The sequence below is a fragment of the Felis catus genome, chromosome D2, assembly GCF_018350175.1.
Source record: "Felis catus isolate Fca126 chromosome D2, F.catus_Fca126_mat1.0, whole genome shotgun sequence".
NCBI classification, from domain to species: domain Eukaryota; kingdom Metazoa; phylum Chordata; class Mammalia; order Carnivora; family Felidae; genus Felis; species Felis catus.
The window spans coordinates 61594227-61622111 of record NC_058378.1 but is presented as its reverse complement, the minus strand read 5'-3'; the positions used below and the strand labels follow the sequence as shown (position 1 = coordinate 61622111).

The following is a 27885-nucleotide window of genomic DNA, read 5'->3' as shown; positions in this document are numbered from 1 at the left end:
ACATGAAATTGAGGAGCTGGAGCACCCCTGAAGTTTTACTTACTCTGATCAAGGCAAAGCGCTTCCTCCCCTGTTCTCAGACGCGCATGGATGGATACCTCCACTGAGACGCACACACTCTCTAGACTGGCCCGTCCTCTGGAGAAGATCAGCCTTTCCGCAGATGTGGGAGAGAGGCCAGGGCAAGCCATGGGTGGTGGGGGCGGGGGGGGGGGGGGGAGATGAAGGTGAAAGCCAGGAGCATGTGGAAGGGCCACCACCCTTATCACAAGACAGTACCTCTTCCTGGCAATGCTCTCCCTTTTTGTTGTCCCCTCCCCGACCTTTGGAGCAGCAGGAATGGCGTTCTGGGGCAACAGAGGCAAAGAAGGCCACACAAATAAGCCAGCAGTCATACTTTCCTCTCCCTCTTCCTTCATCCCAGGAAAAACCCTCCTCCTCCTGCCACAGCCCTGCACAGACCGCCTTTGTGACCACGGAAGAGAGGCAAGGCAGTGATCTCTTAATGATTTTCTGCTGAGAAAGTTCCTTGGCCCAGAGGGTTGGGATGACATCGGCCTAGGATCATCCCCTCCTCCATACTTAGCAGGAACCAACTCTAAACTCTGTCCTGAAGCACAGGCCTAGGCCTCTGTCCTAGGCCCCCTGCCAGGAACACCCTTCACTGCTGCTCTCCACACCCAGCTCAATGCTCTCAATCAGGGGCGGTAATAGGCTTTGGGGTGCTTTTAAAAATACGGGAGATCTTAACTTTAGAGAGCAGATGGTTACCAGAGGGGAGGCGGGTGGAGGAGTGGGTAGAATAGGTGAAGGGGATTAAGAGTATACTTATCTTGATGAGCGCTGAGTAATTATAGAATTGTTGAATCACTATATTGTACACCTGAAACTAATATAACACTGCATGCATATTAACTACACTGTAATTAAAAGAAAAGAAAAACATGGGAGAGTTTTTTTTTTTTTCTTAAGTCACAATGACCTTGAAGGTGGCCAGTAGCATTGAACAGGCAGGGGTCAGGGATGTTAAATGAGTAGTTCCACACCCAACATTCCAGTAGTACCCTTCTAGGAACATAAAGCCAAGCCCTACTCATCTTCTGGCCACTTCCCTAGAGAAACCTTCCCAGACCTGCAGGACCAGGTCAAGTTCCCTGAGGATAGCTCCCCAGTCCTCTCTCTTTTACAGCCCTTATCCAAAAGTATCTGATCTAACTGACCAGGTAACTAAAGAAATAGTTGACAGAGTAGTTAAAGTAATGCTCTGGCCTCAAGGAAGGGGAGCATAACTCCCACTCCTTAAGTGAGGGCTGCGCATGGAGAGTAGCTTCCAAAGAGTACAATATGGAAAGGGGAGGAAAGTATAACTTTAACTTTATAATGAAGAAACCAGACAAGCACTATCTCAGCTGAGTGATCAAGGTCAACATCACCAGTGATAGGTCATGTGGCTTGCACGCACCCTTGATACGTGATGGAAACGGCACCTCACCTCTACGGTCTATCTCTCCAAAACCTATACAGCAATCTAATCGCGAGAACATCAGACAAATCCCAAGAGTGGGACAGTCTACAAGAAACCTAACCAGTAATCCTCAAAACTGTCAAGGTCATCAAAAACAAGAAAAGCATGGGAAACCGTCAAAACTGAGAGGAGCCGAAGAAAACATGACCACTAAATATATAACATGGTACCTAAAAATACAATGTGACATCCTGGACGGGATCCGGGTACAGAAATAGAACACTGGGAAAACTTAAGGAAATCTGAATAAAGTAAAGGCATTAGTTAATAACAATGTATCAATATTGGCTCATTACTGGTCATGAATTTTCCATACTAAGGTTAAGATGTTAACTGTGGGGTACACGAGCCAGGGGGTATCTGGAAACTCCATCACTTTGCAATAATTCTGTAGATCTAAAGTTGTTCTAAATAAAACGGTTACAGGCAAACCTCATTTTATGGTGCTTCACTTCACCGTACTTTGCAGACAATGAGTTGTGTTTTGTTTTGTTTTTTTTTAACAAATTGGAGATCTGTGGTAACCCTGCATCGGTCAAGGAGGGGTCTCTCATCTCTCACTTTAAATGAAAAACTAGAAGTGATTACGCTCAGTGAGGAAGGAGGGAGATCGGGGAAAGGTAGGCCTCTTGCTCCAAACAGTTAGCCAAGCTGTGAATGCAAAAGAAAAGGTCTTGAAGGACGTTAAAAGTGCTACTCCAGTGAACACATGAATGATAGGAAAGCAAAACAGCCTTACTGCTGAGATGGAGAAAGTTTTGGTGGTCTGAATAGAAAATCAGAACACCCCAGCGGTGTCTGGGTGGCTCAGTCAGTTAAGCGTCCGGCTTCCGCTCAGGTCACGATCTCGCAGTTCGTGGGTTCGAGCCCCGCGTCGGGCTCTGTGCTGACAGCTCAGAGCCTGGAGCCTGCTTCGGATTCTGTGTCTCCCTCTCTCTCTCTGCCCTTCCCCTGCTCACATTCTGTCTGTCTCTCTCTCAAGAATAAACATTTTAAAAAAAGACAGAAAATCAAAACAGCCACATTTTCTTAAGCCAAAGGCTCATCCCGAGCAAGGCCCGAACTCTCCGCAAGTCTGTGAAGGCTGAGAGAGGTGAGGAAGCTTCAGGAGAATGATTAAAGCTAGCAGAGGTTAGGTCATGAGGTTTAGAGAAAAGAAGCCGTCCCCACAATATAAAAATGCAAGGTGAGGGGCGCCTGGGTGGCGCAGTCGGTTAAGCGTCCGACTTCAGCCAGGTCACGATCTCGCGGTCCGTGAGTTCGAGCCCCGCGTCGGGCTCTGGGCTGATGGCTCAGAGCCTGGAGCCTGTTTCCGATTCTGTGTCTCCCTCTCTCTCTGCCCCTCCCCCGTTCATGCTCTGTCTCTCTCTGTCCCAAAAATAAATAAAACGTTGAAAAAAAAATTAAAAAAAAAATAAATAAATAAAAATGCAAGGTGAAGACGCAAGTGCTGATATAGAAGCTGCAGCAAATTAGCCAGAAGATCTAGCTAAGATAACTCATGAAGGTGGCTACACTTAACAGATTTTCAGTGTAGATGAAACAGGCTTCTATTGGAAGATACCATCTAGGGCTTCCATAGCTAGAGAGGAGAAGTCAGTGCCTGGTTTCAAAGCTTCGAAGGACAGGCTCACTCTGTTAGGGACTAATGCAACTGGTGACTTTAAGTGGAAGACATTGTCCACCTGCCATTCTGAAAATCTTAGGACCCTTAAGAATTATGCTGAATCTATTCTGCCAGTGCACTATAAATGGAACAACAAAGCCTAGATGACAGCACATCTGTTTACCACATGGTTTACCGAATACTTTAAGTCCACTGTTGAGAACTACTCCTCAGAAAGAAATATTCCTTTCAAAATATTACTGCTCATTGACAATGCACCTGGTCACTGAAGAGCTCTGATGGAGATGTACGAGGAGATTAATGTTGTTTTCACGCCTGCGAACACAACACCCGTTCTGCAGCCCGTGGATCTAAGGAGTCCTTTCAACTTTCAAGTCTTATCATTTAAGAAATACATTCCATAAGGGTACAGCTGCCACAGATCGTGATTCCTCTGGCAAAGTCCACTGAAAACCATCTGGAAAGGATTCACCATTCTAGATGCCATTAAGAACATTCGTCAATCATGGAAAGAGGTCAAAATGTCAACATCAACAGGAGTTTGGAACAAGTAGATTCCAACCCTCATGAATGGCTGTGAGGGCTTCAAGACTTCAGTGGAGGACGTCTCTGCAGATGTGGTGGAAACAGCAAGAAAAGTAGACTGGAAGTGGACCGTCAACATGGGACTGAGTTGCCGCAATCTTGTGATAAAACCTTAACAGATGAGGGGCTGCTTCTTATGGATGAGCAAAGTGGTTTCTTGAGATGCTGTGAAGATTGTAGAGACGACAACAAAGGATTTGGAGTATTACATAAACTTAGTTGACACAGCAGCAGCAGGGTTCGAGAGGACTGACTCCAAGTTTGAAAAAATTTCTCCTGTGGGTAAAATGCTATCAAATAGCATCACGGGCTGCAGAGAATTCTTCGGCGAAAGGAACAGTCAATTGATACAGCAAACTTCATCACTGTCTTATTTGAAGAAACTGCCACAGCCACCCCAGCCTTCAGCACCCGCCGCCCTGATCAGTCCGTAGTCATCAACATCCAGGCAAGAACATCCACCAGCAAGAACAACACAACTCACTGAAAGCTCAGATAATGGTTGGCACTTTTTAGCAATAAAGCGTTTTTAGTTAAGGAATAGATTGGTTTTTTTAGACGTCATGCTACTGCACATTTAATAGACTACAGTGTAGTATAAACATAACTTTTATATGCACTAGGAAACAAAAAAAACTCATTTGACTCGCTTTATTGCAATATTCACTTTATTGCAGAGATCTGGAACAGAACCCGTAATATTTCCTAAGTACGCCCGTATTGGAGAGAGAGAGAAAGCGACAGCACTAGCTCCAAAATCAGAAAGACCCTGGCCAGAATCCAGGCTCCACCTCGTATCAGCCATTTGACCTTGGGCAAGTTACTTAACCTCTTTAAGTTTCAGTTTATCCATCCATAAATGGGGTTAATAATCATACTTACTTCACAAGGTTGTTTTAAAAATTAAATGAGATGATAGGTGTAAAGACTTTAGCACGGGCTCCAGCACATAGCATGTTAGTGGTTATTATCATCTTCCAATTCATTTTTGTTCAGGTGTCATTTTTCTTCCCATCTGCCTCCCCACTGGAGGGAAAGCTTCATGGCAACGAGCCCTCATCTATTTTGTATCCTCATGCCTAGGAGAGTGTCTGGCCTGTCGTCAATGCTTAGTATGCATTTGCTAAGCAACAGAATGAGCCCCTCCCCTCAGAGCATCCCTGGAACCCCAACTCTCACCCTAGAACTTCAGTGCCAGAGCCAGACCTAACTAGCCCCCTGCCCCCCCCCCGCCCCAGGGCAGCCAGAGCAGAGAGAAAGCCAAGGCCGCCCACCTGCCTGCCAGTGATTCCATCTATTTCCTTCTCCTCCTCTCCTAGACCTTCTTTTCTCTCTGCCCGGCCCCCCCCCCCCCCACAGGCATCAGCACCTGCTCAATTCCCAAAGCAGCAGGATCCGGGTAATGACCTCTGATAAGCATCTTTTAATAAACCCTGTAGCTGGCTCTGTCATCCAGAAGCTATATTCTCTCCCCTTCTCACCCTCACCCCCATCTCCTCCCACTTCCTGGGCTGGCCCATAGTGCCTTTGGTGTCTCCGGGCAGGCCCCCAGATCTCCTGGGCTTCTGGACTCTGGCTCGCTGGGGAATGGCCAACAGGCAGCCCAGCCCATTCCATAAGCTTGACCCTCCCCAGAGGCCTCTGATCTCAGCAGCCTGGCCCAGCTCTGCCTGTGCCACCCTGCCTGACCGCTGGCCCGTCCACTTCCCTCCATCCCCATAGGCAGGTTTCTCAGGCGTTACCAAGGAGACCACTTGCATCCAGCCCAGGGTTGCCAAAGCAACCAGTTCAGTGAGAAGCAGCCCCTAAGCCTCTAGCCCTTGGGAGAGTCACAGACCAAAAGGAAATAGGCCTGGGCAGCTGGCACACCAGGATAGAGGCATCCCTGGCATTCCCCTGGGCAGTGCCCAGCTCCTGCCCTCCTTCCTCCCCCCTCCTCCTCCCTCTTGCTCTTGCCTATCCAGCCTCCATCTTGGCCTCTGTGATTGAGAACCAAAACCTGACCCTCAATGTGCACATCTTGGAAGTGAGCACATGCCATCCCAGAGGGCCAGGGAAAAGAAGGCCCCAATATACAAAACTTCCTCCAAGACCGATTTTCTCCCTCGTGAGCTCTGGTGTTCTGGGTAGAAATCCCAGCCCCACCACTTCCGAGGTCGATGTTTCTGGGCAGCATTCTTAGCCAAGGATTCGGGGGAGGAGGTAATGGGGAGTGACTGCTTACTGGGTACAGGCTTTGCTTTTGAGGTGATGAAAATGTTCTGGAACTAGACAGAGGTGGTGGTTGCACAACGTCGTGAATGTACTAAATGTCACTGGATTGCACGGTCCAAAACTGTTAAAATGGTGAATTTTATGTAAATCCTACCACAATTTAAAAGAAGATGGGAAGTGGCCCATCCAATCCTCATCTATGGGTGACCACTGGGCTGGGTAGCCCTCCCCGAAGGTTTTCCTAGTCACCGTCCCGTCAGCACTTAGCACTAAGCAGGCAGGCACTCAGAAGGAGCTGGCAAAGGAGGAAGATCTTTATTCTCTGTATTTGTCTCCAGGAAGCTGGAGTCCCCTGCCCCAGTGACCCTGTGCCTGTAACTGAGAATATACACACACACTTGCTGACTCCCACCTCCAAGCCTTTGCTGTATGTCCCTTCCCCAACCCTCCTCCCCACACCCTAGCACTCCTGCTTCATTCCTTATCATCTATCCAATTTCTGCCGTTCCCTCCATGTCTGGCTCACGTTCCTCCCTGGTTCCCCATTTCTGACCTATGCCCACACACATCTGGGATTTCCGTGATCCAGCCAAGCACTTGGCCCCATTCCCTCCCTCAGCCTTGCCTCTTCAAGTAGATCTTCAGCTTTGAATGTACCGGGATGTCAGGAGCCCTCACCTCTCGGTCAGGCATCCTCGTAACTGTCTCTTGGTCCCAAGCCCAGAGCTATGCCTTGGATCTCTCCCCTGGACACCCCTAGACCAACACTGTTCAGACCCCAGTGGGAATCACTGGCAGTGAGGTGAAGTTAGCGTGTCTCCAGGGAGAACACCAAAGTCTACCACCTGACAGGTGAAGGACGAGCCTCGTTTCATGTCAGCCTGACAGTCAGACTAATCTTAGATCTCCAGTGTGTCCCAGGGTCCCTATTATGTCAGACCCCTTCCAGCTGTTTTAATTAAAATGGGGAGAAATCAATAGAGATTTCAATTATAGAAGGAGAGAGAGAAAAAAACAAAACAAAGGAGAGTTCCCCACCCCCAGCAAATTTCTGTATGGACACCGATAATCTAATTCACTGAAAATGAATTAGAGCCGAACACAGGGTGGGTACCGAAGCAATCCGAGCACAAGTCCAGGTGGACAGGCTTAAAGTCAGAGCCAGTACTGAGGTCAACACCAATACAGTTGGAATGGAATTCTGGATGACCACTGATGTATCAGAGAAGACTACTAGGCCAATGCTGTTTTAGCTTGAAGAGAATTTTGAGTAGACACAAAAACAGAGTAAAGATGGCTTTATTAGGGTAGGAGAAGTCAGGATCAGTGGACCCTGGACAAAGGACACCCATAGGTGGCCATCATGGGCACACCGTAATCTTTCATCTCAGGCTTGGAAGGAGCAGAATCAAAATTCTCACGGCCACCTCCAGTAGGTGTGTGGGTAGGGACAGGGGAGTGGAATCTGGTAAATCAAGCCTGAAAGGGGATGGGCAGAGAGAGGGAGACGGCTAGAGAGAGAACTTCACCACCATTTAGTCCCATGGAAGAAGAACTGATCCCTCCAAACCAGGGAGGCAGCATAAGTGGAGTTTCCACTTAAGTGGAGGCCACATAAGTGGGGAGTCATGCAGAGGAGAAGGTTAGAGTGGGGGCAGGGAGGTGGGAGGATCCTAGACCCTCTCCTGCCCATTCCCTCCCTTACCAAAGACTCCAGTCACAGAGACCTCACCTCCCCACAATTCCAAACTTTAGGTAAAAAGACGTATAATTACTGAAGCCTTCTCTGAGCTTCCCTAGGGTCAAGGATGGAGCAAGCCAGCCTTTTGGGGGCAGTTTGTGAGCCATTAAACCCCAAGTCAACTCACTAGCTCAGCTACTCTGCCCTTGAAGGGTTCAGCCTGACTTTGCCATGTTCTCTTGACTGGTGCACTGAGTAACTAGGCAAACACTCTCCCTTCCCTCCATTCTTCTCACTTGTGAGGGAGGACACTGAATGAGAAGGTGTCCACAGTTTCCTCCATCATTAAGAATCTGTTTTCAATGTTCATAAGGAGTTGTTATACATGTTAATACTTATAGCTTATTCCTGATGATAAAAAAATAATATTGCTTATTGCAGAAATTTTTTAAAAGAGCAAAATATAAAAAAAAAGAAAAAATCTTATGTGATCCCATTACCCAGAGAAAAACCAATGTTACCCTTTTGGAAACTTTCTTTCCAGGATTGATATTTTTTTTGTATTCATATATTTTTAAACAAAATTGGGATCTCACAGTCTACATATTTTTTTGTCCTGCCTTTTTCAACTGTCATTATGGTGCTGCACTGAGCATTTTCCCAAATCATCAAATATTCTTCAAAAATACAATTTTAAAGATTGCATAATACTCCACCAAGAGGACATACCATGATTACGGGGCATTTAGGTTATTCTCCTAGTATAAACACAACTGCTGTGAACATCCTAACCTAATGTATAAGTATTTGCCTGGATCTCCATTTTGCTAGGATCAGCTCCTCTAAGAGTAATCACAAGGCCAATGAATATGCTATTTTAAAAGGTCTTGACATGTACCACCATATTAATTTCCAGAAAGACACAACAAACCTACCGATTTTCCCAAACTGAGAGCGGAAGTTCTGAAATGGTCGGAGCTAGAACACAGGATGGTGGTCCCATCCCTCCTCCTCTCCCCTAGTCTGGAAGGTTAACTGTCCAGCAAAAGAGAGGACAGAATCTAGTCAGGAGAGACAGATGTGCAGCCTAGCTCCCCTTCTTGCTGGCTTCGAAAACCAAAAACAAGCAATGGTTCTCCTCAACTGTGAAATGGGTATGATTAGCTTTGCTGACTGCCCAGAGCAGTTTCCTCGCTCACACGAAAAGGTGTTTGCAAAAGTTCTTTTCAACTCTAATGTTTTGTCAAGGGGTATTACCATATCCTTCTCATCACCCAAGGGGCTGAGGAAGTGGGTTGTTCTTTGGAGAAGACTAAGGGCTTCCCTTCCCCGCTCTTAGCCATCAGAATGCCCAGGACAAGTGCTGGCTGGTTCTGAAGGTGATAGAAAAGCAGCTTCCTGAAGGGAATCAGTGGGGTCTGAGGGCTCGGGAGGACACAGCTGTGTCTTGCAAGGGTCAGAGAAAGCAGTGGAAGCTGCAGGGCCGAGGGCTGGGCCAGGGCTTCCTTGGCGGTGCTGGGTAGGTCTGGGGATTGAGATCGCAAAGACCTTCCTGGTAAATGTTCCTCCGTTTCAAGGCTCCCAAGCATCTCCTGTCTAGGGTTCCGAATGGACATCTGGCCTTTGGAGGAACCAGAAACCAAGCTGAGTCAGTGGATGCGAAAAGTCAACAGAGCTCTGGCCCCTTCTTCCAGGCTGCTATAAGTCAGTCCTGGATCTTTAAGATCCTGCAATGGAAGATGCAACTAGTGCTTCCAGAGTGACCTCTCCAGCCCTGGGCAGATGAAGAAGGAGACTGTGATGCTTCCCTTGAGAAGCACAGCTGGCCGGTCTGAGCCTCCTGCCACACTCCCCTACCCACTGGGCAAATGCCCTTCCTCACTCCAGCACGCTAGCATCGTGGCCTGAGTTAACTCCAGTGACGTTCCCAGTGCTGGTGGGGGAAACTGCGCAGACCCCACAGAACGCCATCCTTCCGGGTTTTCAACATCACCACCCCCAGCCCCCCCACTCCCGGCCCCCCACCAGGGCCAGATGCGCACCTCGCGTCTCCAAACACACACAACAGGTGGCACCTGCCCTTCCTCCCCAATCACACCTCTCCACCTCTCCCTGCCCTTCCACCTGCGCCCCAGTCCTCCGGGCTGCGCCGGGCCCGGCGGAGCCTCCCTTACCTTTAAGGGTCTGGGGGTGGCCCCGCGGCGCCCGGCTCGGGTTTCCTCGGGGCAGAGAGGGGATACTGGAGAAGTTGTTACCCATGGCATCCGGCCCCAGGGGGTTCGGCACTCGCGGGGGGCAGGCGAGGTTGGGCAGGAGCGGAGGCACGGTGTGCGAGTGTGTGCGCGCGCGGGCGCGCGCCGCCGGGGGAGGGCCCTGCTGGGGCTGCGGCCGGGGGCGGGCGGGCCGCCGCTCTCCTCCCTCTCTCGGGGCCGCGGCGTCCTCGGCTGGTCTTGCCCGCCGCGGGGGTCCTCGCGCCAGCCGGCTACCTGCCCGCCATTCCCCGCGGCGGGGACGGGGACCGCGGGCGGGCCCCTGGGCCGGGGCCGGCGGCGCCCGGGGCTCCCCTCTTCCTCCGGCTGGCGCTCGGGTTCCGGCTGGTGGTGGGCGGCGCGGAGGCTCCGGCGCGCTCCCCCGGGGCCATAGAGTCAGGGCTCCCGGCGAGGGAGGTCGGCGGCTCGGTGGCAGGCTCGGTCCCCGCCCGCGGGGACGGCCGCTGCGGCGACGTGCGTGGCGCCCTCCCGCCCGCGGGTCCGCAGGGAGCGGGGCTCTGTGGAGCGCGGGGCGTGCTGGGCGCTCCCGCCCCCGCCGGCTCCCTCCCGCGACCGCCGCCCCCGCCCCTCGCCCGCAGCCGTCGCCAGGATTCCCTGGCTCCGGTTGTTATGGTGACAGCTGCGCCGGTGAATGAGCGTCTTAGTGACACGCGCGCGCCCGCGCAGCCAGATGTGGCCCCGGGGCGCGCCGCGTTCCCGCTGCCACAAGTTGTCCGCGGCGCCGGGGCCGGCCCGGGTCGGGGTGAGCTAGCAGGCGGATGGGCGGGGGTGGGGCGCCGGGAGACGGACTCATTCCCCGCACCGGCAGTAGAACCAGGTCTTGAAAACAGAAACAGTGCAGCAAGAAGGTTGAGCTCCCTGGGTGCCAGGCGCGGGGCGAGTTAGCTCTACAGTCTCCCTGGAGCCAGGTACAGGGCCTGGCACACAGTAAAAGCTCAAGAAAACAAACCAAAAAAAAAAAAAAAAAAAAGGGTTTTTTTGATGAGTGAATGGATGATGGAATAAACGAGGTGAGATGAGAAACCTGTGCACTTGACCCTCCGCCCTCAGTTACATCCGAGGTGCACGGGCAAGGGCTCAGAACAAAAAGCCCCTGCACACATCGCACTGGGGGCCGTTGGACCAATACAGAGCCAACCTAGGAGGCGGGGTTGCTGGCCAAGCTGGGAAAACAGATCTCAGGAACAGACCATCAGACAAACCACCAACTCTGAACTGAGTGGTTCTGTCAGCTCTAAGAGGTGGGGGGAGCCAGCCTCTGTGGCCCTTAGCAAAGAAGGCTCCCTGGGGGAAGGGGCTTCAGCAAGTTGTCCGTTCACCTGACCCCAGTCGATTGGCGTAGAAGATGAGCCAAGGTCCCTCAGACAGAGAATCTGCCTTCCTGCTCCTCTAGGTCACCTCTAGCTCTCTGCCTGGCTTCAGCAACTTTGATCCAGAATCCAGTGAGGGTGTAGGCTGGCAACAGGCATCTCATCCATCCTCTTACAGAAGGTTCTTCCCTCAGGTCTCATGTGACGGCTCCTTATTATTCAGGCACAGTTCATATGTCACCTCCTGACCATACCATACCCCAGCCCCTAGGAGGGTGCCTGGCACATGACAGACTATCAAAAACTACTCGTGGAATGGGTGAATCGGCCTGCCTGCCAGCAGAACTCCACTAAGATCCCTGGAGTGAAGCTCTTTATGCCCCTCCCCTGCCCCCTGCCCCCCACCCCACTGCAGCCATCACATCCATAAATGTCTGGGACTCCAGGCGAGCTAGAAATATCCGTGACAGCTGCTCTCTGGGGTCTGGAGGGAAAGACAGCCCCCACCCCCGCCTCCAGCTTCTGAGATGCCCAGGATCACGTGCCCAAGCCAGCTGCAGAATAGACATGGAGGTCAGGGGTGCTGTCTTATTTATGGACATATCTTCCCAAGGCTCACTCCCAACCAATGACTCATGCATCAGAAATCCATGCGCTCTGCATGGCAGCACACTCACACGTTTGCGTACACACCTCTGCACTCTCCCGCACGCTCATTTCTACACAAGTGCACACATAGTCTCACACATATTCATATACCCCCTGAAGTCTGCTGCAATGAGGTCGCTGTGAACCGCTGCTGGCCGCGGAATAAATCTGAAGGCGCCGTATAGACCAGACTAATTCTTCTGGAGTGTGTGTGAAGTGCAAGGCTCTTGGTAGGATTTGCAGAGGGTGGCTGCAGGGAGGCTAGGCCTGTCCTAGAGTCCCACCCCTCCCTTCCCCAGGGAGGAGGAGCTGATGCCTGGGCCAGGGGGTGGGGGTGGGGCATGGAGGCCCCAAAGGTAGAGGACAGCAGGGATGCCAAGACCCCACATGGTCTGAACCTGGGGCTGTGGGCAAAGCAGGGGAGAGACAGAGAAGATCAAAGGGAAGAGGAAGTGAGGGCCAGAGACTGGTGCCCATCAGAGCCCAGGGGCAGCAACAGGCTCTGCAGGGATCCCAGGGAACCCCACAGGAAGGTGAGAGGGATCAGGGACCAACACAGGGGACTGAGAGCAGGATGGAAATCTCCCCTGACCCAAGAAGGCTGAGGAGATAATGGAATATCAGCAGAGCCAGGAGAGGATGAGGCAAGCGAGGCATCCCTGGCATAAAAGGCAAGGAGGCGCTGGCTGTCAGGGTCGTGCAGTGCCAGCCCTGCACTTGCTCCAGCCTGAGATTGAGTGCCTCTGAAATCTTGCACCCTAAGCCACCTCCCTAGCGTAGCCCTAGCCCTTCCGGGGAGCTCTATACTGTGGGAAGGGACACCACGCTCAAGTGCCAATTGGGTGCAAGTGTCTGGCCAGGCAGGGACCTAGAGAAAGCAAGTGGGACCCTGTGGGACCCAGAGAAGCTGAGAGTGACCCCTCTGAGGGGTCCTGTGTCTCAAAAACCCTTTTCTGGTAAGGGCTGTGTTTAGACGCAGCTCAGAGGATCAAAAAAGTCCAGCAGCCTCCTGCCCACTGGACATTGGGCAGAATCCCTGAGGCCTCCAGGCCGTTCTTCACCAAGGCAGCTGCCAGGAGGCAGGGAGGTAGCCTGTGTGGCCCCAAGGGTCCTTCCTAGCCCCGTCCTGGAAGAGAGGAGGAAGAAGGATCCCACCAGGGAGACAAGGCTGGATGAAATCACTGTCTTGATGGTTTCAATGGAAGCTATTAATACCCATGAGGTGGGGATCCAGAACCAGTCACCGTGGCAACCCCGCCTCCCCGGTAGTGTAGACTCTGAAGGCGGTGCCCGGGGGGGGATGGGTGTTAGACATACGTGTTTGCCTGTGTGTGCTTGTGTGTGCATATGTGGCTCTCCACACTGATAAATAATAAAATATTTGACTGAGAATAATAAATTCCTTCCCTGAGAACCTGTAAGCTAAGCGCACAACCAGCCACAGGGAGGGTCCCCACCAGGCAAGCAAGAGTGGGGTTCATCTAGGCCAAGCTGGGCTCCACGAAACTTGAGACCACCCAAGTCAATACATGATACCTCTCTCCCTGTCAAGAAACTAACCTTAAAATTAGAAAAGGTCAGGGCACCTGGGTGGCTCAGTCGGTTAAGCGTCCGACTTCGGCTCAGGTCATGGTCTCACGGTTCGTGAGTTTGAGCCCCGCCTTGGGCTCTGTGCTGACAGCTCAGAGCCTGGAGCCTGCTTCGGATTCTGTGTCTCCCTCTTTTCTCTCTGCCCCTCCCCCCCGCTCACGCTCTGTCTCTCAAAAATAAATAAGTGTTAAAAAAAGAAAAAAAAAGCCACAACCATCCCTAGGCTGGGGGAGAGGGCCCCCCTGTCTTCCCCCAAGGCCCAGTCCATTGTTATTGGGCGATCAGAAAACCTGTACAGGGTTGTCCTGCCTGGACTGCAGGAGGTGGCTAGACATGTTAGAGGGGGAGATCCCTGACTGCCTGACACATAATAGATACCCAATAAATGTTTATTCAGTGAATCGGTGAATAAATAAATCAGTGAATTCACCTGTCAGCAGAGCTACTTAGTCAACCAAAGACACTTGCTCCGACCAGCCCACCTGGCCTGTTCCCTTGTCAGCAGTACCTTTCGCCCAAAGTTTTCCCTGAGGCCGCGCCTTCCCTCCGAGGGATGAGAGTCTGTTCTGCCCCATGGAATGAGTACCATAAGGTCCAGCTTTGGAATTCAGCGCCTCTCATTGCTCCAGTGACCACTTATTGAGCACTACCTGTATACCTGGCACGGTGTGAGGTGCAGTTTCCCTGGCAGCCCCACGGGGGAGCCTCTCCCGTGCTTTTGTGTATTCCGGTTTCCTACCTCCCAGGGCTAAGGCTAGGGCCGAACACACAGTAGGTCTCAACATTGTCAAGATACCAGTTTTTCCTGACTTGATCTATAGAGTCAATGCATCCCAATCAAAATCCCAGCAAGTTATTTTGTGGATATCGACAAGCTGATTCTAAAGTGTGTGTCAAGAGGCAGAAGACCTGACATAACCAACACAATAGTGAAGAACAAGGTTGAAGGACTGATGCTACCCAATGTCAAGATTTATATAAAGCCACAGTCATCAAGACAGTGTGCGACTGGTGAAAGAATAAACAGATGGGTCAATGCAACAGAATAGAGAGCCCAGAAATAAACCCACGGAGAGATAGTCAACTGACCTTTGACAAGGAGCAAGGGCGATATAATGGAGCAAAGGTAGTCTTTTCAACAAATGACACATGAACAACTGGACATCCACATGCATAAAAAGAAATGAATCTAGACACAGACTTCGCACCCTTCACAAAAATTGACTCAAAATGGACCAGAGACCTACACCGAAAATGCAAAACTATAAAACTCCTAGAGGATGATATAGGAGAAGATCTAGATGGCCTTGGGTTGGGTCGTGACTTGTTAGATACATGAGTCATGAAAGAAAGAATTCGTAAGCTAGAATTCATTAGAATTAGGTTTTTCTGTTCTGCAAAAGACACCATCAAAAGAATAAAAAGACAAACCACAAAGACTGGGAGAAAATATTTGCAAAAGTTTTTAAGTTTTATTTGTTTAAGTCATCTCTACACCCAGTGTGGGGTTTGAACTCATGACCCTGAGATTAAGAGTCACATGCTCTTTTTTTTTTCAATGTTTATTTATTTTTGGGACAGAGAGAGACAGAGCATGAACGGGGGAGGGGCAGAGAGAGAGGGAGACACAGAATCGGAAACAGGCTCCAGGCTCCGAGCCATCAGCCCAGAGCCCGACGCGGGGCTCGAACTCACGGACCGCGAGATCGTGACCGGGCTGAAGTCGGACGCTTAACCGACTGCGCCACCCAGGCGCCCCTCACATGCTCTTTTGACTGGGCCAGTCAGGTGCCCGCTGCGAAAGACATATCTGATAAAAGAACATTACCCAAAATATATGAAAAAACTCTTAAAACTCAACAATAAGACAACAAATAACCTGGTTTTCAAAATGAGCCAAAGATAGGGGCACCTGGTTGGCTCAGTCGGTTAAGTGGCCAACTTTGGCTCGTGTAATGATCTCGCAGATCAGGAGTTCAAGCCCTACGTCGGGCCCTGTGCTGATATCTCAGATATGAAGAGTCTGCTTCAGATTCTGTGTGTGTGTGTCTCTCTCTGCCCCTCCCTGGCTCATGCTCTGTCTGTCTCTCTGTCTCTCTCTCTCAAACAAATAAATAAATAAACATTAAAAATAAAACAAAATAGGAGCACCTGGGTGGCTCAGTCAGTTAAGTGGCCGACTTTGACTCAGGTCATGATCTCTCGGTCTGTGAGTTCGAGCCCCACATCGAGCTTCAGATTCTGGAGCCTGCTTCGGATTCTGTGTCTCCCTCTCTCTCTGCCCCTCTCCTGCTCATGCTCTGTCTCTCTCTCTCTCTCTCTCTCTCTCCTTCAAAAATAAACATTGAAAAAATTTTCTAAATAAAAGAAAAAGTGCCAAAGATGTTAACAGATCCCTCACCAAAGAAGATATACAAATAGCAAATAAGCATATGAAAAGATACTCCATATGTATGTATGTCATCAGGTAAATGCAAATCGAAACAATAAAGAGATACCCGCACACACTTATTATAATGGCCCAAATCCAGAACCCTGGCTGCACCAAATGTTGGTGAGGATATGGAGCCATAGGAATGCTCATTCATTGCTAGTGGGAATACAAAATGGTACAGACACTTTGGAAGACAATTTAGTGATTTCTTAAAAAACTAAATGTTCTCTTACCGTCCAATCCAGCAATTAAACTCCCTGACACTTACCCAAAGGAGTGGAAAACGTACGTCCACACCAAAACCTGCCCAAAGATGTTTATAGCAGCTTTATTCATAATGCCGAAACTTGGAAGCAACCAAGATGTCCTTGGGCAGATGAGTGGATAAACAAAAACTGTGGTACATCCAGACAACAGAATATTACTTGGTGCTAAAAAGGAATGAGCTATCAAGCCGTGAAAGACATGGGGGAAACTTAAATGTATATTACTAAGTGAAAAAAATATGAAAAGGCTACTTACTGTATGATTCTAACTATATGAAATTCTGGGGGCGCCTGGGTGGCGCAGTCGGTTAAGCGTCCGACTTCAGCCAGGTCACCATCTCGCGGTCCGTGAGTTCGAGCCCCGCATAGGGCTCTGGGCTGATGGCTCGGAGCATGGAGCCTGTTTCCGATTCTGTGTCTCCTTCTCTCTCTGCCTCTCCCGCTTCATGCTCTGTCTCTCTCTGTCTCAAAAATAAATAAAAACGTTAAAAAAAAAATAAAAAAAATTCTGGAAAAGGAAAAAACGCTGAAGACAGTAAAGAGATTAGTGGTTGCCAAAGGTTAGGGAGAGGGAAGGATGAACAGAGCACAAAAGAAACCATGAAACTACACTGTATGATAATGTAGTGGTGGATACATGTCATTACACACTTGTCTAAACCCCGTAGAATGTACAACACCAACAGTGAACCCTCATATAAACCAGACTCTGGGTTACAATATGTCAGTGCAGGTTCATTGATTATAACAAATGTACCACCTTGGTGGGGGACATTGATGATGAGGGAGGCTACCCATGTGTGGGTGTATATGGGAAATCTTTGTATTTTCCATTCAAGTTTTCTGTGAACCTAAAACTGCTCTAAAAAATAAAGTCAATTTTTTATTTAAAAAAAAATTTTTTAATGTTTATTTTTGAGAGAGAGACAGAGCATGAGCTGGGGAAGGGCAGAGAGAGAGGGAGACACAGAAACTGAAGCAGGTTCCAGGCTCTGTACTGTCAGCACAGAGTCTGACGTAGGGCTTGAACTCGTGAACCGGGAGATCCTGACCTGAGCCGAAGTCTGCCGCTTAACCACCTGAGCCACCCAGGCACTTCTAAAGTCCATTTTTTAAAAGGATCATCTTACCCTCCTCCTACGGCACACACACATTAGACTAATGATTCTCAAACTTAGCATGCATCAGAATCATATACAGGCAGAGGGGCAGGGAGAGAAGAGAACGTGGCTGACAAAATGCATATTCCCAGGCCTTGCCTCAAGAGATTCTGGGAAAGCAGGGTAGGAGGTGGCTGGGCAGCGAAGGGGAGCCCCAGCCCCTTCCTCTGCTCCACAGACAGACTTGCCATCTGGGAGATAGCCCCTAGGTCCCTGGTCAATTGTAAGATCTTCATAAACCCCCAAACTTTTATCCTTGGAGCTCAAGCGTATCAGGTCAAACATACTAAAATATACTACATCCCACATTAAACATAATTTTCTTACCTTAAACATTTTGAGAGGATTTATGTAAATTTGGGTTTTGGAATCATTGGACTTCAAGGAACTCATTGAATTTACAATTGGTTTTATTTCTAAGCAATCATGCATGTGTCGGATTTCTTGCCAAGTGAGAAAAACCTACAATTGTCTTTAAACATAATGAAATCTTTATGAGTACTCATTTAATGATTAATGAAGTTGACACAACATTAAATTTTGTAGGCAGGTAAGTAAATATTTATTAATTTTGATTTTGAAATTTTTTGATCATAATTTGGAGCCAATAATGTTTTTTTCCCCCCAGTCTTAAGCAGACCCTTAGAAAGCTCATAGGCCCAAGTATTGAGACTATCATGCCCATGGATAAAATCCAGGACTGAGGTCAAGCACTCCTAAAGTTGCGTCTAAAAGGAGAGTGGAGGGAATCCTGGGTGGCTCAGTCGGTTGAGCACCCCACTCTTGATTTCGGCTCAGGTCATGATCTCACAGTTCGTGAGATTGAGCCCCACATTGGGCTGTGTGCTGACAGCGTGGAGCCTCCTTGGAATTCTCTCTTTCCCTCTCTCTCTCTGTCCCTCTCCTGCTCGCATGCACCTGCGTGCACATGTGTTCTCTCTCTCTCTCTCTCTCTCTCTCTCAAATAAATAAACATTAAAATAAAATAAAATTAAAGTTAAGTAAAAGGACAGTGGAGGCCCCTGCTACGCACAGAAAGGAAAAATACCCAACACCAGAAAGAAGACAAGTATCCCTGTCTAGGAAACTTGTATAGTGACTTCAAAGGAGTCCAGCACCCCTCTTGAACCATCCCAGGACTACTGGCTCACTAATAGTGACAGGTGATATTTATGGAGCACTCAGTCAATATGTACCAGGTCATGGTCTAAGCAATTCATCTGTATCAATTATTTAAGCCTGGTCCCACTCCTGTAAGGTAGGGACTATTATTATTTTATTTTCACCATTTCCATTTTATAAACGAAAACCCCCAGGCTTAAGGAAACTAAGACACTTGCCTAGGAGCTGATAAATGAAGCGCTGAGGTACAGCCCTCCAGTGGTCTGAATCCAAATCTCTGCGATATTGTGCCTTCCCCAGAACGGGATTCCCCCAAGTGCCCAGCCTCAGAAAAACACCTGTTGCAGAGAAGGTGTCCTCACTGAGTTCCTGAGCCTCAAAACTCCTGAGGGACCCAGAAGTCTCCCAGGCGCTCTGACTCAGCTCTCTGGAAGTTAGCCAGGGAGCGCTCAGCCACTAATGAACATGAAATAGATTGAAAATAACTAAACAGAAAAAAATGTTTTTAATGTTCAAAGTAGTGATAACACCCCAGAGCATCCCTTTTCTCTCATAGATGTTTTAAATGACGATTTCTTGCCAGGAAAGCCCTTCTAAGAATGTTACAAAGACCAGAGAATCATAAAGGAAAAGTATGATAAATATGACTGTGTAAACCCTTAAAACTCCTTTATGGCAAAAACAAAAAAATAGCCAGCAGGCACGTGTCCAATAAGCCAATAGTCTTCACTTCAAATGCCCTTCACCCCTGGACCAGGAATAGGAAACACACGTCTCTCCACTATGGCTGGCAGTGTAACATCTCTGTCCTGTCCACCTGTCTTAAGGGAGGTGTGAAGGCACTAACTTGTTCCCACCCTCCCCCAAAGACGCATGGGTGGGGGGGGGGCCTCTCTGCACAATGAGGAAAGTTTTCTCTCAGCAGAGTGAACAGTGACCCTGTGTCCCCATTTCTCCCTCCCCCCCTCAATCTCTCAACAGCCACCACTAGGTGGCGCTAGAACTCCATTGGAATCCCCGTTCTCACTGGCAAATATTTCCGGTGGGTGGGTGGGTAACCCTCAAGTCAATCCAAAATGGTTTAAATATTTACAGGTTGCTCTTTTTCTCTCTCAAAACAAAAAGGGATTTTTTTTTTTTTTTTTTTTTTTTTTTTTTTTTTTTGGTGGGGAGGAATGCCTGTCCTTATCGCTTCCATGACCTGCTTCATTGTGAAGAAAATGTATCAGTGAGGAAATTAGCCCTACTCTTTAGCCACTGACGTACTACCCTCTGGGTGTATTCGCTTCATGAAGGCCACTTTCTTATCTTTCGTCTTGCGACTGGACCTCCAGAGGAGACCTCCCCATCGCAGTTAGCTAGACCAAAGAAGACCAAAAAAGACTCTCTTCCGGGACCGAGGAACAATCTCCCCAAACTCAAGCCAAGTGGAGGTCCTCTTCAGAGTGCTCCAGTTCACACTGAGATGCCGCCCTGGCATCTGGTACCTGATGTGGGCACCTGTGTATGCCCAGCACCAGCACAGCACCATCATGCCCAGTGAACAGCTGCCGCCATGTGGCTGAAGCTTGAGGGTGTGTGGCCTATAATAACAGGGGCTTCCTAGCTTGGTTCTCTGAGCCCCTGATGCCCCTCACAGCTGGGATTTGCCACTCCCCCAGCCCAGCCATCTTCCCACAAACACCTCTACATCTACTCAACCACGATGGGCAATCTCAGAAATCCCAGGAGCTTGTGCAGGCAGGCAACAGGGGAAAGGGGCCCTGGAGCCACTCTGGCTTTGGTATTTATTGCACAGAAGTGGAATTCAGAAAATCCACCCGGATGGGTTCCCCTCCCCTCAGATCAAACGACCTGTGTTTGTCCCCAAGTCTCTGCCTTTGGCCCAACGTCTAGCGTCATCTAGTGTCGGATGCTCCCCCTGGCAGGATTTCCATGCCAGGAAACCAGCCCCCCTCAGCAGAAGCTAGAAACAACTTCATGTCAGTTTGGTTAGAAAAATCCATGTTCACAGCTTGTTATGCAAAAAAAGAGGTGAAAATAATACCACGGAACCAGGCTTCTCTCTTTCTTCTTCTGAAAAAAGGAATTAGAAATGTATTATGAGGGGCTCCTGAGTGGTTCAGTCGGTTGAGTGCCGACTCTTGATTTCGGCTCAGGTCATGATCGGGTCATAGGATTGAGCTTCGTGTTGGGCTCCATGTTGAGCATGGAGCCTGCTTAAGTTTCTCTCTCTCTCTCTCTCTCTCTCTCTCTCTCTCTCTCTTCCTCTCCCTCTCTGCCCCTCTCCCCTGATTGTGCGCCTATGCATGCACGCACACACACACTCTCTCTCTCTCTCTTTCAGATAAATAAATAAGAACAAATGTGGATTTAAAAAAAAAGAAAGAAATGTTTTGTGAACCAAGGAAATTGTTTCACATTCTGCAAGCAGCAGGATGAAGACCAAAAATTTAAGTGTAGAAGAATGCTAATGTTTGAACTAGAATATTTTATTCTGTGTAAGTCATATATTTTAATCCTATTTTTTTAATAACATTTCTCAATTTATATATGGAAACATATTTTTTGATTCCATAAATCCACCGTCTGGATAGCCTCTTTTTTTCTTCTTTTTTTGTTAGATCAAAAGCAGGCTTATTTGGGGCGCCTGGGTGGCTCAGTCGGTTAAGCATCCGACTTCGACTCACGTCATGATCTCGCGGTCCGTGAGTTCAAGCCCCGCATCAGGCTCTGTGCTGACAGCTCAGAGCCTGGAGCCTGTTTCAAATTCTGTGTCTCCCTCTCTCTCTGACCCTCCCCCATTCATGCTGTCTCTCCCTGTCTCAAAAATAAATAAACGTTAAAAAAAAAATTTAAAAAAAAAAAAAAAGCAGGCTTATTTTATTTACACACAGAAAAACCTATTTACAACTCCAGGTGTGGATATGTACCTAGCAATACAGGAGACATTTGCTTCCACGTAGGCACTATATAAATTAAGATCATAAATATGAGAGGTAAGCCCCCCACTGAGGGCACAAAACAGCCTCTTATTGACCTTTAAAAAAATTTTTTTTAATGTTTATTTAGAGAGAGTGCACGTGCATGCCGTGAGCGTGCACATGACCCTACGCACGAGCGGGGACGGGACAGAGAGAGGGAGACACAGAATCCAAAGCAGGCTCCAGGCTCTGGGCTGTCGGCACAGAGCCCGATGCGGGGCTCAAACTCACAGACTGCAAGATCATGATCAGAGCTGAAGTCGGATGCTTGCTGGACTGAGCCACCCAGGAGCCCCTGATCTTTTAAAAATAAAATGCATATGTATGCATTGAAAATCAACAGCACAGAGAGGTATAAAATGGAAAAAAAAAATCCCCTTTCCCCGACCACCCAATAACTGTCCATATCTCATGTATCCTTCCAGCAAAAAGGGCACACAATACCAGACACAGCTGGGTGGCTCAGTCGGGTAAGTGCCCAACTTCAGCTCAGGTCATGATCTCACAGCTGGTGAGTTCAAGGCCCACATCAGGCTCTGTGCTAACAGCTCAGAGCCCGGAGCCTGTTTCACATTCTGTGTGTGTCTCTCTCTCTGACCCTCCCCCACTTGTACTCTGTCTCTCTCTCAAAAAAATAAACATTAAAAACTTTTTTAAAAAAGAAAAGTGTACACAATACCAAAACTTTTACATATTTATATTATTTTTACTTAGAAGAGGTTATACTATGGACAATATACTAAACTGTGGTTTTTTAACCTACCCTACGATCTATGAAAGATCTTTTCATATGAACACACATACATTTGCTTCATTCTTCTAATAGCTGCATAAATACCATTTTACGGCTGTGACATAATTTACTAAGACAGTCCCCTGTTGATGCAATTTTGGTTGTTTCCAGTTTTATTGCCATGAAAAACAAAGTTACAATGAATATCCTGTTCGTTTATCTTGGCTACTTCTACTTTACCTTGGCAAATCTATCCATAGGGCAAATTCAGACCAGCGTAATTGTTAGGTCCAAGGGCATGCGTATTTCAATTTTGCTTTAACTATATTGCCAAATTGTCATAGAAAACCCCTAAAAACTTGTACTCTAATCATCAGTGTATGAAAGCCGCCGTTTTCCGAAGTCCTCACTGACATCAGATAGTGTCAACCTTTTGGTTTCCAACTACGTGGCGAGTTTAAAAAGGTACCTGGTTGTTTAGATTGCGTTTACTTATACGTGAGAATGAGAATCTCTGCAGCATTGTGGCCACTTGTTTTTCTTTCTCTGTGAATAACCCATCGACATCGTTTGCTCATTTTCTCAAGTGGTCGGCCAGCTCTTCCAATGTCTTTTGTCAGATGCCCCCCCCCCCCGCCCTTCCGACCCTTGAAGAGCCACGTGGCTCCATGTGGTCCCCAGAGTGGAGCCCACGTAAGTGCCACGTGGCTTTCCCCCAGGTCCGCCAGAGACAGACCAGAAGGTCCCGTCAGCAGGATCCCGCAGAGGCCTCCGTCACCAGGGTGGAGGAGCAGCCGGGCTCCCGGAGATGGAAAGGACACCGCTGCTGTGCTAGACATGAGGGAACAATGGTCTCCCTGTCCCGAGAGATAAGTGGGACACGCATCCAGTGTCTTCCTCATGAGGGAGAAAGAGAAACCTCAGGGGAGAGTGTACTCACTATAGAAAGAAGAAACAGAGGGGCGCCTGTATTTCTGAAGACACACATTTATCCACACATTCTGCCCATGCATGCCACGCACACGTGTGTATACACATGCACCCACAAGCACACGTGCACCCTGACACATTTGCACGCACGTGCACACACACTCACACTCCAGATATGCCCAGTGTCTCTGATAAGGGCACCCAGACTTCAAGAACCCTCTCGGTTACAGGAACTACAAGAGTGGTAAAGTCAATGTTTCTCAAATAATATCCAGATTCCTGTTAAAGGACAAAAAAATCTGGGAACCCCCCCCAAGATGTATCTGCAAGATCCTAAAAGCAGGCAAGAAAGAGACCAAGACTTGTTCTATAAAGATCTCCCAATTGCAAAGTAACACATGTTTAAAACTGCTAGGGGCGCCTGGGTGGCTCAGTCGGTTGAACTTCCGACTTCAGCTGAGGTCATGATCTCGCAGTCGGTGAGTTCGAGCCCCGCGTCTGGCTCTGTGCTGACTGCTCAGAGCCTGGAGCCTGTTTCAGATTCGGTGTCTCCCTCTCTCTCTGACCCTCCCCCATTCATGCTCTGTCTCTCTCTGTCTCAAAAATAAATAAACGTTAAAAAAAATTAAAACTGCTAAAAAGACCTAAGCCATCATTAAAATGAAAATGCGAATTGAAAAAATTTTCCCAAAATTAAAAGACCCAGAAGAACAGAGTCATAGACCCCTGGAGTGGTGTAGGGGTTTAAAAGAAAGGCTGGCGCTCTGGAAAACAGTGTGGAGTTTCCTCAAAAAATTAAAAATAGACCTACCCTATGACCCAGCAATAGCACTGCTAGGAATTTACCCAAGGGATACAGGAGTACTGATGCATAGGGCCACTTGTACCCCAATGTTTATAGCAGCACTCTCAACAATAGCCAAATTATGGAAAGAGCCTAAATGTCCATCAACTGATGAATGGATAAAAAAAATTGTGGTTTAAATACACAATGGAGTACTATGTGGCAATGAGAAAGAATGAAATATGGCCCTTTGTAGCAACGTGGATGGAACTGGAGAGTGTGATGCTAAGTGAAATAAGCCATACAGAGAAAGACAGATCCCATATGGTTTCACTCTCATGTGGATCCTGAGAAACTTAACAGAAACCCATGGGGGAGAGGAAGGAAGAAAAAAAAAAGAGGTTAGAGTGGGAGAGAGCCAAAGCATAAGAGATTCTTAAAAACTGAGAACAAACTGAGCGTTGATGGGGGGTGGGAGGGAGGGAGGGTGGGTGATGGGTATTGAGGAGGGCACCTTTTGGGATGAGCACTGGGTGTTGTATGGAAACCAAATTGACAATAAACTTCATATATTGAAAAAAAAGAAAAAAGAAAAAAATAAATTAAAATAAATTAAAAAATAGAAAAATAAAAGAAAGGCTGGGTTGGGGCACCTGGGTGGCTCAGTACATTGAGCATCCGACTCTTGGTTTTGGCTCAACTCATGATCCCAGAGCTGTGGGATCAAGCTGCACGTCAGGCTCTGTGCTGAATGTAGAGTCTGCTTGAGATTCTGTCTGTCTCCCTCTGCCCCTCTCCCCTGCTCGTGCTCTCCCTCTAAAGTAAAAATACCAAAAATATTTTTAAAAAGAAAAAAGCTGAGTGAAGGCATTATCATGCAGTCTACAGTTTTTTTCAAAATGTTTTGCTTATTTATTTATTTAGAGATGGAAAGAGAGAGCAAGGGCTGAGGAGGGGCAGAGAGAGGCAGAGAGAGAAGGAGGAGAGAGAATTCCAAGTAGGCTCTGCACTGTCAGCACAGAGCCTGATGCGGGGCTCGAACTCACAAATGTGAGATCGTGACCTGAGCTGAAATCAAGAGTCAGTCACTTAACCAACTGAGCCACCAAGGGGCCCCTATGGAGTAAAGTAAGTGTCTCTCCAATTCTTCCCTATATTTCTGCCTCTCCTGTTTCAGCAGACCCGGGCCCCCAGCCACAAAATGGGATTCTCCTACCCTTTTCCCTTGTTCTGAATACCCTTTGAGTATTTCCAACGAAAACAGTTCATGATTTTTATTGGGAAATTTCTAAAATCATTATTATGAAAGTAGATATTTAGAAAATGCAGAATTTTTAAAACGCAAAGTCACACTCATACCCTGGGAGATAATACCTCTTTAAGTTGTGGTGAGCTGACTCGGGAGCTCTGTCTCAACTCTCAGGTTGGAGCCGTGAACAGGTTGGCCTGGGGGAGACCTTGTCCCGGTTTCTTGCAGTGTTCTCCCAGAAGGATTGTTTGATCTTTTCCGGAGAGCCCCTAGGTTACAGGGGGCTGGGGGCCCTCAGGGTGAGCAGCCCAGCAGGTGATTAGAGTTGGAAGGTACAGAAGGAGATCCCTGCTTCCCTTCTGGCTCTGTCCCCACCAGGCTGTGTGACCTCTGACAGACAACCAGCCTCTCCAGGACCCGCACCCACCTGAAGAATGTGGCGGGGGTGGTTCTCAGCTACATTAGGAGCCCGGGAGAATGAACCAGGCTAGACCAATGGAATAGGATGGAGACCCCAGAATTGGACTCACAAACGTATGGCCAACTAATCTTTGGCAAAGCAGGAATGAGTATCCAATGGAAAAAAGACAGTCTCTTTAACAAATGGGGCTGGGAAAACTGGACAGCGACATGCAGAAGAATGAAACTAGACCACTTTCTTACACCATTCACAAAAATAAACTCAAAATGGATGAAGGACCTGAATATGAGACAGAAAACCATCAAAACCCTAGAGGAGAAAGCAGGAAAAAAAACCTCTGACCTCAGCTGCAGCAATTTCTTACTTGACATATCTCCAAAGGCAAGGGAATTAAAAGCAAAAATGAACTATTGGGACCTCATGAAGATAAAAAGCTTCTGTGCTGCAAAGAAAACAGTCAACAAAACTAACAGGCAACCAACGGAATAGGAAAAGATATTTGCAAATGACATATCAGACAAAGGGCTAGTGTCCAAAATCTATAAAGAACTCACCAAACTCCACATTCAAAAAACCCAAATAATCCAGTGAAGAAGTGGGCATAAGACACAAATAGACACTTCTCTAAAGAAGACATCCAGATGGCCAACAGTCACATGAAAAGATGCTCAACGTCACTCCTCATCAGGGAAATACAAATCAAAACCACACTGAGATACCATCTCACGCCGGTCAGAGTGGCAAAAATGAACAAATCAGGAGACTATAGATGCTGGCGAGGATGCGGAGAAACGGGAACCCTCCTGCACTGTTGGGGGAATGCAAACTGGTGCAGCCGCTCTGGAAAACAGTGTGGAGGTTCCTCAAAAAATTAAAAATAGACCTACCCTATGACCCAGCAATAGCACTGCTAGGAATTTACCCAAGGGATACAGGAGTACTGATGCATAGGGGCACTTGTACCCCAATGTTTATAGCAGCGCTCTCAACAATAGCCAAATTACGGAAAGAGCCTAAATGTCCATCAGCTGACAAATGGTTAAAGAAGATGTGGTTTATATATACAATGGAATACATGGCAATGAGAAAGAATGACATCTGGCCCTTTGCAGCTACGTGGATGGAACTGGAGGGTATTACACTAAGTGAAATGTCAGGCAGAGAAAGCAGATACCATATGTTTTCATTCATATGTGGATCTTGAGAAACTTAACAGAAGACCATGGGGGAGGGAGGGGGGAAAAAAGTTACAGAGAGGGAGGGCTCCAAACCATAAGAGACTTAAATACTGAGAACAAACTGAGGGTTGATGGGAGGTGGGGGAGAGGGGAAAGCGGGTGATGGGCATTGAGGAGGGCACCTGCTGGGATGAGCACTGGGTGTCATGTGGAAACCAATCTGACAAACCAATTAAATTCTATTTAATATAAAAAAAGAAGTTTCGCACTCAGGGTCACACTTGCATGCCTGTGATGGCCCTCCCACCTCCTCCAGCTCCCTCCCCATTTTCCCTCCCACAGGTAATCCTGTCTCATAGGACCCAGACTAACACACTCATTATGTAAAATACAGATAATAAATGAGACCCAGCTTTCTGTCTGTTGCTACCTCATCAGAGATACAGACCGCACAGATGGTTATGAAACTTGCAGGACACATTTGGGACGGTCTGGCTTAAAATACAGGCTAAGTGACCCCCACAAAATTTATTTTGCAGGTCCGGGGGTCCCTCAAACAGTCGGGCCCTTATCCCTCCGGGAACTGAAGGCAAGACACAGCGGCAGACCCGCGGGACGAGTGTTAAGAGAAGAGACAGAGATGTGCCTCCGAGCGAGCGAGCCAGCGAGCGGGTGGAGGCCTGAGCTGCCCGTACTGGCCCTCCCAAGGGAGGAGCGGCCCCCCGTGGTGGATTCACAGTGGTCGCTGGTTGTCCCAAGGAATTCCAGGCAGCCCAGCTGGCACGTGTCCGTGTGGGCCCTGCAACAAGTCTGGAAGGGCACGCGCCGACGCAGGGACAAGGAGTCTCTCTGGGGGTTGCCGTGATGGGGACACGTTCATGTTCCGTAATTTTAAATGCTTCAGAACGCTGTGATTAATCAGGAAAAAATGGAGTTTTTTCTCGAAGTTATTAGAGACTATAGAAACAAGGGTGGTGGGGTGCCTGGGTGGCTCAGTCAGTTAAATGGCTGACTTTAGCTCAGGTCACGATCTCATGGTGCATGAGTTCGAGCCCTGCATCGGGCTCTGCACTGAGTGTGGAGCTTGCTGGGGATTCTCTTTCTTCCTCCCTCTCTCTGTCCCTTCCCCACTTGCGCTGTCCCTCTCTCTCAAAATACATAAATTTAAAAAAAA

The 27885-nt window shown here is 48.3% G+C and overlaps 1 protein-coding gene across 2 annotated transcripts in view; it reads right to left on the bottom strand.

Annotated features, from left to right (window-relative positions):
• The window catches only part of NEURL1 (neuralized E3 ubiquitin protein ligase 1), a 79010-nt gene extending 68591 nt beyond the window's left edge, over positions 1-10419 (bottom strand). Inside the window, exon 1 of one of the 2 annotated variants that reach the window (XM_023240887.2) lies at positions 9807-10419. In XM_023240887.2, the coding sequence (XP_023096655.2) occupies positions 9807-9891 (85 nt within the window). In that variant the 5' untranslated portion in view covers positions 9892-10419. Of the gene's footprint in view, positions 1-43; positions 207-9806 lie in introns of those variants that run through there. The other variant, XM_045040636.1, reaches the window with a different exon arrangement.
• Between the last annotated feature and the right edge of the window lie 17466 nt (positions 10420-27885).